At 39.5% G+C, this 16,467-nt stretch overlaps 1 protein-coding gene across 7 annotated transcripts in view; it reads left to right on the top strand.

Moving 5' to 3' along the window:
- Window positions 1–16,467, top strand: part of HECW2 (HECT, C2 and WW domain containing E3 ubiquitin protein ligase 2) — a 336,178-nt gene that overhangs the window by 288,341 nt on the left and 31,370 nt on the right. For all 7 annotated transcript variants that reach the window (XM_019741310.3, XM_019741308.3, XM_074339576.2 and 4 more), the window contains 2 exons: window positions 9,057–9,177; window positions 10,659–10,772. In XM_019741310.3, the coding sequence (XP_019596869.3) occupies window positions 9,057–9,177; window positions 10,659–10,772 (235 nt within the window). The remainder of the gene's footprint in view (window positions 1–9,056; window positions 9,178–10,658; window positions 10,773–16,467) is intronic.

The raw sequence follows: 16,467 nt of genomic DNA, 5'->3' as shown, positions 1-16,467 counted from the left end.
TGTTAGCACAGGTACATATTGTGTGGCACTTCTTGTCTCTTAAAACTGGCTTGTTTCCATTGGGGATTCAGTTTGAGAGGAAGATAATGGCTTTCTAGAATAGGAGCATAAAGGTGAGCAGTGTGATATACTCAGATACAGAATTTACTTTTCATTACAAGCATGTTATGTAGCGCCCAATATACCCTGGAAAATAGTAGGGTACAAAATACTATGTGAGCTTGTTGGATTTAAAAAGTTCTAGTTAGGAGACTGATTCAATGAATAATAAAAATAAATCTTTACTTTCAAGAAATAATATAGAATTGAAATTAGTCAGTTTAATGGACTTGGATAATTTTTCCCTGCAGTAATAACTAACTGTGTTAGATAGGAAGATAGAGACTTATAAGCAGATGGAACATGTTCATAGATGAAACAAACTAAAATACTTAAGTTCAAATTCTTTTTGAAAGAGGTATGTTGTGAATGAAAGAGTGAGTGAATGGATGGATGGATGGATGAATGAATGAATGAATGAATGAATGAATGAATGAATTGGTAGAAAATGGAGCTTAGCAAATGAGTTTTTTTATAGGAAGGTAGTCATGATGTTGACAGACATCAGCTATTTATTTTTGTTTTAGGCAATGTATTGTTCACTCTTTAACAGCTATCAGAATTTAAAGCTATTTTAATAGACATCCAAACTCCATATGTATCACTAAAAGCTACTCTATGTTCTTTGATATATAATACATGTTTCACATATTGTTATGATAATGAAGCTACAGTTTGAATACCACAAACAGGAAGAAGTCTATTAATTTGTGCATTTAATACAGATTTATTGAGCATCCACCTCTGATCCAACCACTGAACTGAATCCTGGTGCCACAGAGATGAATAGCACAGTCTCTGCCTTTGAAGGAAGGATTCATGGTGGGGCAGTGAGTCAACAAATGACTCTGTAAAGCTCTGTGGTTAGTCCTATAATGTAGAGATGTCTGGGAACACAAATGTGGGAAAAATTCTTCCTTCAAGACTGGAGGTGGGGTGTTTGGGGAAAGATGAAGACAACAGGTATGAAGGGGAGCCTTGAAGAACGATGACTAGGAGTTGACAGGTGCACCAAAGGAAGAAGGACATTCAAGGTAAATGAGTAGCATAAGCTAAGCCGCAGAAGCATGAAAGTAGTTTAGGGCAAATTGATAGATACAAGTGGAGGCAAGTTCTCAAAGCTCAGGTTGAAAAGATAAGCTAGTTGGTCATTGAAGCCTTGTTTTGTAGTCTATGTGAAGTCACTGAAAATTTACAAACAGAGAAATATCCTTTGTGACCATGATCAGTTTGGTAGCAGTACAGAGGATGGATTAGAAGATGAGAGATGAGTCAGGGACACTACTTGAGAGGCTGTTGTCTTAACCCAGGAGGCATGCTAAAGGGCTGCCTAGTGGTGATGAAGAAAAGGGAATTCACATGATATGTAGGATGTAGACACACCAGGACTCTGAGTCCAGGAAAGGCAGATTCTGAGTTCCTCACCACCTAGACTACTAGGCAAATGGTAACACCATTTACCAAGAAAGGAAAAAGATTAGGGGAGGGGAAAAATGAGTTTGATTTGGGACATGTGTTGTTGAGGAATCTTTGGAGATACCAAAACACAACTGGAAAAGACAGTCATGGAGCTCAGGAGAGGTTGGTGGCTAGGAATACAGGTATGCTGGTAGCAGTTGAGGCCCAGAGTATAGATTAGAGGAATTAGAGAGGACAAGCCTATGGAAAAAAGAGAAAATAGAGGATGGTGACATGAGGAGCTCCAATATGGAAGGGATGGGCTGAGACAGAGGAGTAAGTGAAAGAAAGAGAGCCAGTGGATTTTGGAAGAGAATTAGGAAAGTCTGTTCAGGGAAGCCAAGTTTCAAGGAGGAGGGAGTGGGTAACGGGGCCAATTTTCAAAGGATTCAAGAAGGATGAAGCCTGAGAAGAGGCCACTAAATTTGAAAATCATGAAGTTAGATATGGCCTTTGCCAAAGCAGTTTCCATGAAGCAATAGGTCATCAACTGGGATGGAACCAGTTATAGAAGGATACAGGGTTTCGAAGCCAGGAGTATATATATTTTTTCACACGATGAAAAGAACAAAAGTATTCTTTTCATGAAGTATGACAGGAAAGAAAAATAAGGCAGTACTTAGAAAGAGAAGAGTTAAGGAAGGGATTTTAGGATAGGGAAGTTGAGCATGTATGTGTGCAGAGGTCAAACGATATGGGTGGAAGGAAAGTGGTTCCTTGAATGGGGCAAAACAGCTGTCAGCACAAGCGCAGGCCCATAGGAAGACAGGACACTGGAGGCAAAACACAGGTCAGCTTTGGAACAAAGTAGGGACACCTATTTTAATGATACAGGATGACGAGAACTAAGTATATGACACTACAGGTAAGTTTAAAGATATAGAGGGAAATTGATACAATTCACAGCTGGCCTTCTTAGTCGTTATCAACTGTGTGTGACTTTGGGCAATTTACTTCCTCCCCTGAGCTTGAATTTCTTTTTCTATAAAATGAGAATAATAGTAATCACCCCCATGATTATTTTGGAGAACACCTCGCTGGAGAACACCATCACCAGCATCTAGTAAATGTTAATTTATTCCTTTTTCTTCCTTTTTGGAAATTGGATTCTGAAAAATATAGTTTGTCAATATTTGAATCACTAATAACTGGAATATATGAATCCATTTCTTCCTGATTTGCAGAGCTGGCTGCCTAGATAGTCAATCATTCTGACTGGTCTTTATCTTAGCTGGGACCTATGATGAAGTTTAAATGGGTTGTCCCTTTACCGGATGCTTTAAGGTTAAAGAAATGAAGCTGTGTGGATTATTGCTTATTCCAACCAAGGCTCTCATTTTCAGGCCTTTTCTCTGGCCCATCCTCCCCGAGGAAAAGGTAGATCATCAGATTCTGTCCCTTCCGAGCCCCACTGAGGCATGTGCTCTTGGGACTGGCTGAACATTCTAAATGGTGACGAGGTGACTTCTTTTAATTTAGCCTCGCAAATGGCCATGACTAACCCCAGTGGTAATAAAATGCACTCTGGAAGCAGATTTAGAGTTAAACATTTCCCAAAAACATGTAGAGCCCAACTAGATCTAAATTGCTAACAGTGTTTGTGGTGGTTTTAATTTTCAGGAAGAATCATCTCCATATTTTTGGCCTACTCTGTTTCAGTGGGCCTTTTTTGATCTTGAAATTGGGGTGTACTGCCTGTTATCGGTGGCAGTACTCTAACTAATTCCACATGAGACAAGGGCAGGACTAACTAGCCACTCTGAATGCTAGAGCAATCTTCTGTTTCTTAGAGTAAACTAGACTGTCCTGTATCCCTAAAGTTTTTGTGAAAACACTTTAAACAGATTTTTTAAAGTTGTCAGACCCTCCTTGTGACTAGAGTTTCATCCCTTTTAGTGGTGTGGGAATAATATTTTGAAAATTACGACAATAATAAATTTTCATGATCTTCTTTCAGAACGCCTAAGAACCTGGTTAACTTTACACACTTTTCCTCATTCCAAGCACATTTACATGTCTTTTCAAGTACAGAAGAGACAGGAGCTGTGGAAACTTTGACTCACTGCTTTTTGCAGCTGTTAGAGTGCTCACCTAAAATTTGTCAAAATTTTGGAATGTGAATGTTTGCTTTGCTAGGACCGTTATTATGCCAATCCCGACCTTAGCTATGCCAGCAGTGAAAGATCTTTCCAAACACCATATGGTTTATTATGGCAAATGTGGGACCCAGAAGTTTATTTAAACACCTTTTGTAGCTGCACATTTCTAGGAATTTTCAATGCAATAGCACCAAATTTATCTAATATTGTTGGAGATGTGCTCACTTATGTGAATTTTGCATGTAACTAAGTGCATTGAGGATATTTCATGATTTGAGGGAATCACCGTACAGAGAGAGCTGTTGTTTCTTGACTAGAACTGGATTATCTGGAAGCTGGAATCAGCACCAGGTCACACTGAAACAGAAGTAAAACAGACCAGAGGACACTGAAAAGCCACATGGGTCTTTATTGAAGGTTGTCATGAGGGCATGAGATAGGAGAGGGAATTATTTTTCCCAACACACAGTGCTTCTCCTTAAGCATCCTCTTTTCCTCTCTCTTTCCACAGTCCTAGCATCTTAGCTGCTGTTGGCTTAATCTCCTGTTCTTTTCACAAACATCCTCTGTTCCTCTCCCTCCTTTCTTCTCCCTTCCTTTCCTCCCTCTCCCTTCCCCCACCTTTCCCCCAGGCCCTGAAGTAGCCCTATACTTGCTTTTAGAAACAGTGTTCTATCCCTTCTCTTTCTTTGCTCAGCCCGGCAGAGATAATCCAAGAACCAAACGGTACAAATGAAGGATGCTCCCTGGGTGGGTGGGGATCAGGGGTTGTGATTCCAGAGACCAAAGGAAAGCCAAGTACTGTCTCTGTCAGGAGAGAGAGGTGTGTTGGTTTTTGTTTTTTCTGTTGTTGTTAGTCTCTTTTGCCCCCCCCCCAGCCCCCCAATGCTGTCAGAGGACGATTGCCACTGCCATGCTCAGCAGCTTTCCCCTTTTAATACATAGCTTCTAATTTGCCATGGTCTGAGAAATCAGACTATCAAGTCGGGTTTTTTTAAGTAAATGGTATGTAAATGAAACATAAGCAAGCTCAAAACAATGACCTGAGGGCCTTTTACTATTCTTAGGGAATACAGCAAAAATGTGAAGACTTCAGTGCTTGTGCTGTGTGCCAGCTACTTTAGAGGTGTTTTTCCCCTGAAATTTCCACTGTTGAACTGTATTCCGGAAGATGGAATATTCCAGAAATTATTATAGTGCTTGATAGTTTGTTCTCATACGAATAAAGAATTGTACAAAAAAAAAAAAAAAAGAAGGCACAGAGATTTGTTTTAGAAAGTGGACCAGTAAAGAAGTGGGTTTCTGAGCTGTCTCTATACAGAGGCCTGCAGTTATGCTGGATGAGGCCCAGCTCCACCCCCCGCCAACGCAGACTGAGAGCTTCTCCTCTGTGCAGTCTGGGTTCCTGGTGGCACATCCAGAATCAGAAGAACCCAGGCTTTTTAGAAGCTTGATGCCAAGATTTTTCTAGTACTACCCTAAGTATTTCGTCAGGTAGAATTTTTGTAGTTTGCATATGATTATGATTATGCAGCTTTGTAACAGTAAATAAAAACAGTGTAACACTGTATGGAAGTACTTTAGGTCTGTCTAGCAATATACAGAAAAAAAAAAAAAAAGAACCTAATATCTGTTACTGAAACTTTTTCCTGCAAATAGTTAACATAATGCTGACCATCCATGAAGTCAGCCCTTCATTTGATCACTTCCTAAATGTAACACTGAACTTTTTGTATCTGACTTCCTTGTTTAAGACTATAAAGACCATAAAAATTACTCTGTCTGTAGGAGTATTATATCCTAGAACTTCACTTGGCAGTTATGGTTCCTATACAGTTCTATTAACTCAGTCTTCCAAGATCATTTTTGATTTCCAACGTGGATGTAACACTGTTCCTTCCCTGGAATTTCTTGGCAGTTGAACCCGACTTGCATTAAGAATTTGACAAGGGCCAGCAGCATAATTTACTGTAATTTTTAAACCATGAAGTAATGTGTAAATGATTTTTTCATAATAGAGCTATTAGCAAAAGAATTTTTGCATTTAACAATGTCTGTCCCCAGAGTCTCTGTAATTGAATCACTTTACCTAGAGCGTAAATGGAGTCAAAGCTAATTTTTATTAAGTGTCTGTATTGCTATTGATGGAATGCATTATGGCATTTCCCACATCCTTTTAAGCATCTCAGATTATACAGCAATAGTATAATATATGCTGTGTTTTTTTTTAAGTATTGAATTCTTAAAGAGTCATGTTTCTTTTGAGTCCTGTCCTGAAAGATTTTCATTGAGTCCTTTATTCTTCTTTTCCCTCTTCCCTGTCAATGATCTTGCTCATAAAAACTGATTAATTGGGGCTGCTTTCTGAGCTCTCCAGGTTTACTACTCTGCAACACTGACAGCTGTATTCTGCCACCCCTGAGTGGACTTGTGACTCACCTCTGTCCCTCAGCCATTCGAGAGAGCAGCCTCGTGCTTGCAGAGATTACGCTGCTAAGAGGCCTTTCAAATAGTACCCAGGAAGCATTGCCCCTGTATTGGTCCCTGGAGGCTGCCCATGTGTTTCATTGGTTACATTTGACCTTGGGATAATGGTTCTCCATCCTTGATTACACCTTTGGAGTCATCTGGAGAGCTGTATAAAACATTTATGCCTGGGTCCCACCCCCACAGATTCTGATGTAATGTGTCCTGGGTGGGGTCTGAACATTGAGATTTTTCAAAGCTTCCTAAGTGCAGTCAAGATTGAGGACCACTGCCTAGGAGTCTCTTCTGTATCCCAGACATTTTAAGGTCAAGTTTGTTTCCTTTAGGACATAGCTCCTAGCTTTTTGGGGAAAAGATTCATAACTATGCAAACAAACCTCTAGACGTATTATTGATCAATAGCCAGTTTATTAAAATCCATTCATAAAACCCCAACACATTTCCCCATGTCTTTAGTATTCACCTCTATGCAGATATTAACAATAATAGCTAACACAGGTAGGGCTTTTTATGCAATGGCACTGCACAAAGTGCCATCCATACACTAACTCATTTCATTCACAAGTGTGTCCCTGATCTCTCACCCTAACTCCAGTACTGTATTTGTCAACTGCCTATAGAGTATACCCACCTGAACAGCTGTCATCCCAGCTCCATATGTATAAAGTTTCACTTGCCCTTGTCCACCAGCATCATCTCCCACGTGGATTTTAGTGTCCAATGGACCTGACTCAGATCCCAAACCTCGCATTCTCTGGCATATGATTTCAGTGTCCGGACTTACAAAGTGGTGGTGGTGGGAAGAACACTAATGCCTGCTTCACCGCCTTGTGAGGATTCCCCAGAATCCTCTGTGTAAGGTGCATGGTCCCAAGTGATAGCTATTGTTACTGTTTTGAAAACTACAGTGCCACTAGAGCTCCCTGTTTCTCTTCTTTACTTCCTACTGTTGCCAATTCTTATTCACAGTGCATGTTTCTCTGAGTCACCACACTGCAGCCTGTTGCTCACCCCTCAGGCTTCCATTGCTGCAACTACTCCTCACTGGGCCTCCACCCTCCAGTCGTTCCTTCTTCCCACGCCTAGTCTGCTCAGCACACTCTGAAAAGCATTTCTTAAATAAAACACCATTTGTATGTTATTTTCTCACTTAAGAACCTATGAGGGCTTCCCACTGCTCGCTGCGTTATGCCCAATCTCCTCAGCTAGGTTTTTAAAAATTCCTCTCATAATTTGGCTCCAATCTTCTGCCCGATTTAATTTCCTGCTTACTCCCCAGCACGCCCCTCTACTCTACGTTAGCCGGGTTCCTTCAGTGTCTTCCGAACTTGCATGCGAAGCTGATTTAGCGGTTGCTGCCCTGCCCAGTGTAGAATATAGATTCTCCTGTTTACAAGGCCTGGTTCCAATAAAGCCTCCTTCCTAAGGTCTTTTCCATTTTGATCTGTGCTTATTCTCATTTACTATCACTTTGCTATAACACTGATCTCAAATGCAATTACCAAGGCCGGCCAGGCCGGCAGTGTCATTGGTGGCTGTGGCACAATGGGGAGAGCACATGCTTCGTTTACTGGAGCAGCTGCCCGCAGCGGCCCTGGGAAAATGCAAGCCAGTAGTGACAAGCGCTCCCAAATCACGTTAAAAAAAAATCTGAATTTTTTTTTTACTTGAAATCTCATTTTTATATGTTGAAAGTTAATATAAAATCTTTGAAAAATGATTGTATGGCAAACAAAATAGATCAATAGGTCTGAGTCGAGCCCCAGGGCTATGGTTTTGTCCTCTCTGCTTTATAGTTGGTGTACAGTCTAGTTTAAGACTTAATTATTCTCGAATTGTTTGATATATTTTATTTCTCTCTTTAACCCAGATATCACCTCCAGGAGCCCCTCACCCCCATATTCATTCTGAGAACCTGTTGCTGAACTTAACACTACTAACAATAATAGTCGTTTAGTTGATTTATTCAGTAGAGAAATGTTTAACGTGCTTGCATGGTGTGTAATGCACAAGACATCACGACTTTTGTTTTCTGGTTTCTTTCATTGTGTTGTGAAATATTGAATGGAAATACCCGGTGGTGTGTCCTGGCTCTGTGTCTGAGTCCCGGGTTCTTCATCAGTTTTGTATCCCGGCTTGTTAGTTACCCTGTGACCCAAAACCAGATTTTTCTATGGAAAGAGGAACAAACTGTGTTACTTGTACATTTTATTAATGATACTTGCCACAGGATGATGTATAAAACATCTTTAGATAATCACAGTACTTGGCACATATTAAGAATGCAACAAATAGTAGTATTATTTACTCAGTGCAACCAGGAGACGTGTCTGCCACAAGTATGTCTGAATTCTGGTTTTATATCAAGATTATTTTTCCCTGCAATGTGAAATGTGTGTACTACATAAGTGTCTAAAATAATTATTAGATATAATGCATATCCAAAAGATGTTTATGTAGGTTTTCCCTAGAGTGAAGTATGGGAAACTCACTATTCTTGCTCTATACACCACATACTTTCACATTGTCTAATTGCCATGATATCATCTCAGCAGTAAGCAAAGATATTCCACCCTTGACTGTTACCATTAGACATGAGTAACCCAGTTTGACTCATTTGTTTGGATTGAAAAGGGGAACATATTTGACTAACACATGGACACCCATTGTAACTATATGAACAGCACTGTTCTTTTTAACCAAAATGCCACAAGGAAGACATCTTGTAAAACCCTGGTTAAGCTCTATTATAGCCTCAGCTTGGAGAGTCAAAAAGTATAGGAACTTAAAGTATTGGTTCCTTTTACTTGTTAACTCTGGTCTCAACCCTGTGGTGATATTTTTCATGATGATATGACGAATGTCAGGCCATTGCACAAATCCACACCCTCCTCTTTTTGTGGTTTGCTGTAGGTACACAGCGTGCCAATGCCCGGGCTCCTGCCCCTTACAAGCGAGACTTTGAAGCCAAACTAAGGAATTTTTACAGGAAGTTAGAGACTAAAGGATATGGACAAGGCCCAGGGAAATTAAAGTAAGTCAAAGTGATGCAAACCACAGGATTTGTAAATGGTGAAAAGGATGGGATGCAGTTGGGAATGGAGGAAATTGATTGTGATTTGGGATGACCAACCTTTGTTTGAGTCTGCATAATTATTTTGGTGTGTGTAAACTACAGGATCATCTAAATCATAGTTCTGGAATTAAGCACGATTAAGCTAAAGTTTTAAAACAAACAGTAAAGAAACTACCACATTCCACGTAAAAATGTAGACAAAGTAAAAAGCTGATTTGTTTTTTTCTCCTGAAAAGTACCTCTTTGTTGGCTTAGAGTATACTGATTAGATAGAAGTCTGTCACAATGTCCTATATTGCACATCACTGTCTGCTGAGCTGACCTGACTGCTCAACTCTGTTCCATTGAGTGAAGTAAACTTGTCCAACAAGACATGTCATGAATGTTGTTTCTTTATCCACCTCCATTTAAATGGGGGAAATTGAAACATTATGTATGTCTTTTCGCCTAGAATTATTTTCATTCCCAAATTACCCCTATTCCTTCATACCCACCTCCACCCCTCTGTTATGTCCCCACTAGAGATCTCTACACTATGCCACCTGAAAGAGGACAGAAGAGAGAGGATCTCTACTGCAGTACTGCCATGTTCTGGGGTGACTGTGAGAAAGTCTTGGGACCAGCCCAACAGCTCCATGGCTCACTGCCCATGAGGGCTCACTTGATTAAAGTCACAGGTTCCACTTTCGTCGCCCTCTGAAAACATCAGCCTGCCCCAAACACTGTGCCTTTCAAAGCTTTACCTTTTTCACGTTTCACTTACGAAGGTCTTGATGATCAAGCTTTCGTGTGTTTGACCTCCTATCATCTCCCATTCTGTTATTATTTTCACTAAAGGCAAATTGATATCTGCCTAAGGATGACTTTAATTGTCATTATTACCAGTAGATTAATGGACTGCAAGTTATCAGTCATTTGTATCTGTCCCTTGGGGAATCTCAAGAGTCACTTAATTTAAAAATTAAATTCAACACAATACAAACTCCTCTGCTTTGGAGGACACTGAGAATTTTTTGTTTCTCCTTGTTCTCACAGCAATCCTTCCAGGCACTAAGTAATTGAATTCCTTGTCCAGGTGCATGCAGGCTTCAAACATTACCTCATAGGGTTGTCCTTCCCTTACTAAACAAAAATGTGGCACGTGTGTTGTTTCACATCCTTCTTGGATAAATTCATTTGCCCGTTCAGAAAGGCCTCTGGAGTTGTTTTCATAGGTTGTAGGTGGGGTGCTGTCTTTACCAATGGTTCTTTCATGTAACTTTTGCCAATGTTAGAGGTAATGACAAATGTGTCCTTTATGGCAGATAGCAATGACATTCAGTGACTCCTTTTTGCCTAGTTAGTTATGGTAAATGGAAATTAAATGGCAAGTGCCCAGTTCTAGAAAGATACGGATTAGGAAATAATCAGTACTTTTCAAATTTTCTCTTTACGGACAGGTTAATTATCAGAAGAGATCACTTACTTGAAGATGCTTTTAATCAGATTATGGGCTACTCCCGAAAAGACCTGCAGAGAAATAAGCTGTATGTGACATTCGTCGGGGAGGAAGGGTGAGTAGTACAGAGAAGTGGCCTGTGGAGCCCAGGCTGGGGCTGCAGGGCGGATGTTTCACCACATCCTCACTGTGGTTGCCTAAAACAGGAAATCCTTCTGGCAGGAAATGCCGTTCTCATACACTTAAACCTCTCGGCTTTTTTTTTTTAAAGGCTCTCTCTGGTTTTTAAATCATTTGGCATAGAATTTCTTTGGTATGAACTTGTAACTATAGATCATTTTTGAGAGCAGAAGGTTGTTTTAGTTTTTCCTCTCTGTTAACTCCCTTTCACTTAAAGGGGAAAAGTGGGCTTTGAGGAGCACAAAACACGGAATTGCATTTAGCATCTGTGATCTTGTTATCTGCACTGGGGTGCTAAGTAAACATGCTTAACCTGTTCAATAAACTCAGTTTCAGAATCACAAATCAGAATTCTGCTAGCCTACCAGGAAGCCACCCCAGCAATAACTCTAGGGGCTTGGTTCTTATTTTTCTGTCCCCAGTTTTTCTCTCCTTTAGGGATGGCAGCACACCTACCAAAATAACTACCTGCCATAAACCAAGGTCTCCAACCTTGTATGACTCTTCCATGAGTGTGCTCATATAGATAAGGGTTAGGAAATGAAAGAGTGAAGACTCCCACATGGTGTGTATTGCATCTGAATAGACGTAACAGTTGTTATATAACGCTTGAGAAGATGACAGCTCTCATCTGTTCCAGACATCTTCCTCTTTCCTCATTTCAGGTCAAGGTTTCAAGTTTCAGCACCTTCTGTATAACTCAGCCACCACTAGAGAGAATTAAAAAAATACCACACAATGCCGGAACTCTGGTTGTCTTCTCCTTGATTCTGTTGATTTGGATTATTTTAAGGCCTCCCTTCTTGGTCATGCCCAAGAATACAGTGTATTAGATTATAGAATCATAGCAATAACAAAATTAACCATTCGGTATATTCATAAAATGGAGGCTTCAAAGTATAAAATAACTTGCGTGTGCTAACAGAACTAGATAATAGCAAAACTGAGATTCACAACTAAGTCTTAGTCTTTCATCTACTCTTGGACTAGTGCCTGATAATTTCTGTTCTTCACATACACTGTTGTATAGTCTCCCAGCTGTGACTAGACTAAAGTAAAATATTACATGGGAAAACAATATGATGTGACAAAAGTTTGAACAGAAGCTTAACTCAGACTTGAGCTTTTCACTGCTAGCTTGCCTTAATGGACGAACTTCTAGCTTATGTTAATTGGCTTAAAGATGCAGGTGCACAATTGAAAATGAAGGCAAATGTTTTTAGCCTGATCACAGGTATGCATAGGATGCCAAATATTTCCTGACATACTCAGTCTGGTTTGGAGGAGAATACTTTTCCTCCCCCAGAACTCCAGCTGCCTTCCTTCATTGTTGGACCACAGTCTGTTGAGATCTCAGAGATGTAAGGAAGAGTCTACAGGAGCCTTGGAACTTAAGTTTGAATAGAACAGATGCTTATCATGCTTGATCGTCCTAATGCAGTCTCCCTATGATCTGGACTGATGACATCCATTTGGAGGAGGCCCAAGTTGAGTGGGGCTTGATATCTCTGTATTTGATTGCCACTATCCAAATGCTTCCTGCTTCTATCACCTGTCTGCTTCCCCAGAGGGAAAATAAGAGGGAGGATATTTTGAGGTGTGACCTCAACCATCAGGAACAATCTCTTAACCAGGCCCCTCTGCATATGGCTTACTGAGGCTGGCATAGGGCCAGATAATTTCTGGTCTTATGGCTTTATCATGCCAATATCATACATATAGATTATTAGATATAGACTTTATTTTGCTATTAAGACATTGAGAATACATATACTGCTTTGAAACATTAAAGCAGTGCTCTTGCTGAAAAAATAGCATTGTCAAAACAACATAAAATTAAGAATTTATTTTAGCCTTTGCCACCTTCTCCAACATGTTGATTCTATCACATTAAATGTAAAGACCAGAACATTTCTCTCTTGATTATAATAAATGCCCAAAGTGAAAAGCTACCTTAATTTTTCTATGGAACTATAAAAATGAAGCTGGAAGTTTTCTGTCACTTTGCCATCATTAATTTCAATGCCCTCGAAATATGTCATGTTGTAAGCTCCTCATGTGAAGTCTAGTAATAGATATGTAAAACATATGCCATGAGTGCCCAGATCTTGATTTCTAATGTCATTCTTCAGAAAGAAATGAGGGCTCCTTAAAGAAATGGCTGATTCTAGGACTGGGGCACAAAGTATACAAGAAGAAGCCTGAAGTATCTTGCAGTGCCAGAAAGTAAGGAAGTACTCAAAAAGTCCAGAATGATGGGGGGATGTCAGAGGGACACAAGAGCCGACTGGAAGAGCTCCCAGTGGCCAAAGCTGGAATAATTTGAGCAACAAAATAATAAAGTAGTTCTGGATTATAACTCAAAGTATAAAATACATATCTATACTTATATAAATACACGATTGAATGAATAAATAAATGGAGTAGGATAAACAAATCTCCTATGCAGAAGATTTCCAAATAATTCAGCATAATTCCCCATTCCTTAATTGTGGGTTGCATCTACTGACTTTCTTCCAAATAGTATATATGGAAAGAGGGAAAAAGAAGTCCACAGTGGAGATGCTTGACAAAAACTCAGCCAGGTGAATAAGGTAAAAATTAACAATGGGATATCATATTAATATTAATAGTATGTACCCTTAATATGATGTGATGAAAATGGCAGTTTATTTCTACCATCCTTCTCCCCAAAACCCATAATGCCAGTTTATGGTTGAAAAAAAATAATGGGTGAGATAAATCCAAATTGAGGGACATCCTACAAGCTGCCTTACCAGTGCTCCTTAAAACTGTCCAGGTCATCAAAAATCAGAAGAGACTGAGAAACTGTCACAGACAGAAGGAAACTAAGGAAACATGACAGTTAAATGTAAAATGGTATTTTGGGTGGGATCCTGGGACAGGAAAGAGACATTAGGTTAAAAACTAAGGAAATCTGAATAAACTATGGGTTTTAGTTAAAAATAGTGTATCAATGTTGGTTATTAATTGTAACAAATGTGCTATGCTAATGTACAATGTTAAGAAGAGGGAAACTGAGTATGGGGTATACTAGAATTCCTCATACTATCTTTGCAACTGTTCTGTAAATCCAAAACTATTCCAAAATGAAACATTTATTAAAAGAAAACATATGGTCAGGATTTGGGAAGACTTGGGAAATGAGTCCCTGAATGACTTTTCTTATTTCCATGTTGTCTGATAAGTGACTGCCGCCAGAGTAATTTGGGGCATGTATATATTTTCTTCTGAACTTGAGGTCCGTAGAGTAATAAGTACATGGGTAGAGTTAATTCTATTGGGAAGTCCAAATTAGTAGGGATATTGGTATATAGAGAGTATTGTTTGGGGCTGCTAATGTCAATGCTATGTTATCTGTGATGGAGTAATACTTGGAATTCTTAGTGATACCATCTCACTGACTATACTTTCTACTTGTCATAATCAGGATCTTTATTTTCCATAGATTAGCTGGGACATAAAGAGAAAGGGATTTGTTTTTAAGAATAATGCATCTGTCTACACTTCAAAAAGGTGTAAATTAAGCTCTGCTTTAAGCTGTTTCTTTACATATGTCTGAAATATGATATATAGATTATTCCTAAAATGGAAGGTCTAAGTTAAGAAAAATGGTGGAAAATTTTAGTCAGAAATTTACAGGGTAGCTACAAATTCCATGTGACCTAGAATTAATCCCAGAATATTGGTGATGCCTCTATTCAATTAAAAAATACAAAAATATCCAAGAGCCTATTAACGCAAATATATTAGTTGACATTTGTTAATTATTTTCCTTCGCTAAAATAATGCTTCATGTTATTCTTGGCATTTTACAAAAAGTAAGTAGTTTCTAAGCAAACCATTGTGATGTAATTTGGTCAGAGCTGGAGGTTTTGCTCTAGTATTAAAATTTCTACCCAACTTAATTTGGTTATCCGTTGTTGCAAAGTGGGGAGGAGTGGAGGTCAGCAGTGGTGGAATGGCTGGAAACTGAGTCATCTTGACTGAATGTGGTAGGAAATTGCATGCTGTGGTTGTCTCTTTCTGTTGGGCTTCTGTCTGCCTAGAAGTTGCTTCTTTAGGGAGGGGTCAGTGGAACACTACATTGTCTCCAGCACGTTATTTTCTTCTGAATTATGAGTCCTAGCAAAGCTTATGTGATGTCAGAAGTTAGCTAGGTAGGCTATTGTGTTCTGTCTGATAAGGCATCCCGGGCCATTAATTTCTTCGTACCCAAAACAGTGAGGAAATAATGGCCTAACTAAAGAGAGGATGTTTACACTGTGATCCTCTCGCCTCTTTTTTTTTTTTTTTCTCCATGGCCAATCTGTAAAAGGCACCTTTCTTTAAGAAAGAAAGGGTTCATTATATGTAAGGCGCCATCTATATGTCGTCAATCATCTGTCTTGCAAAGCCACACTTAGCCTAGGGAGGAGATGTGTACAAAAACTTTTCTTTGGGGAGGGGAGTTAAGAACAGATGAGCTCTTTTTGTGATCTCTCTCGATACAGGCAAATTAACACAACTAGAGAGGATTCAAAACAGGTTTCTTGTGTCTCTGCTTATAAAATAAGCAGCAGTTCTTACTGACAGGTCTAATCCTTCCTAGAAGTTGTTTCGGATCCTGAGCTTGACGTTTATTCCTCAGAAATCTGTAAAGTTTCAAGGTAAACTTTATGGTGCTACTTATTTTCTTCCAAAAAGAGATATTTACAACATAACCGAAATAACCCAAACCTTGCTGAAGAAGGGTGTTTTGTATCTAGGCTTAGGCTTGGTATCTCCCCAGGTAAAACTCTGCTTGTCTTATTAATTGCTCACCAAATTCCTTACTCACCCTTGAGGCCTTCTTAAGTGCTGAAGAACGGATGCCTTGCTGCTATAAATATTTGAGGGTAAATCAGCAGGTGCATAGGCCACGCGTGTTGAACTGACTTGTACAAAAGCAAAACTTTCTGTCTTCTAGAAAACTTGTAGGAAATGATGAAGTGACTTCCCTATGCCATCATCTTCTTTCATTTTATAGTCTACTTCCATTGGAATACTTTGTTCTCAGTAACTTTTAGTTGAAAATAAATACGAGGAGAATAAAATTGTTTCAGTAAATATTGGCTGCCACTAATAAGTCAGGCAGTGTCCGCCCAGTAACGTGATGATGTTTAAAATGCTTTATCAGCACTTCATGAGGCTCAGAACTGCCTTGCCACCCAAAAGACATCTGTGCTTATTCCAAAATGCCCTCAGATGCAGCTGTTGTGTGGCTACACACCCGTTGTCCAGAGTTTCTGTATTTCCATGCCAAGCCTTTAGCTGTAGAACCAACCTAACTGGCAAAACAGGAATGTAACAAACGATCCCCGTGATATGAGTCATATTAACTATTTATATGGATGAGGTTGCTAAGACATTACAGAAAGCACACGCACAAAGTGCCCTGCTGGGACATGTCTGATTGAATTAGGTAGACATATGTAATTTGTAGCCTACAACCTGCTCTCAGATATACAATTCTAAGTTTTGGATCGTAATCAAATCAAACTTTAAAAACTGTCTTGGCTTTAGAGTGCCTCCATCAGTGCCGCTAGAGTTAAGAAACAGCCGATAAAAACCTGAGCAGTTGAGGAAGA

This window comes from Rhinolophus sinicus, chromosome 17, assembly GCF_057876585.1.
Source record: "Rhinolophus sinicus isolate RSI-liver-muscle chromosome 17, RSI-T2T, whole genome shotgun sequence".
Classification (NCBI taxonomy): Eukaryota; Metazoa; Chordata; class Mammalia; order Chiroptera; family Rhinolophidae; genus Rhinolophus; species Rhinolophus sinicus.
The sequence above is the reverse complement of the archived record's forward strand: the minus strand, read 5'-3'. Positions and strand labels throughout refer to the sequence as shown.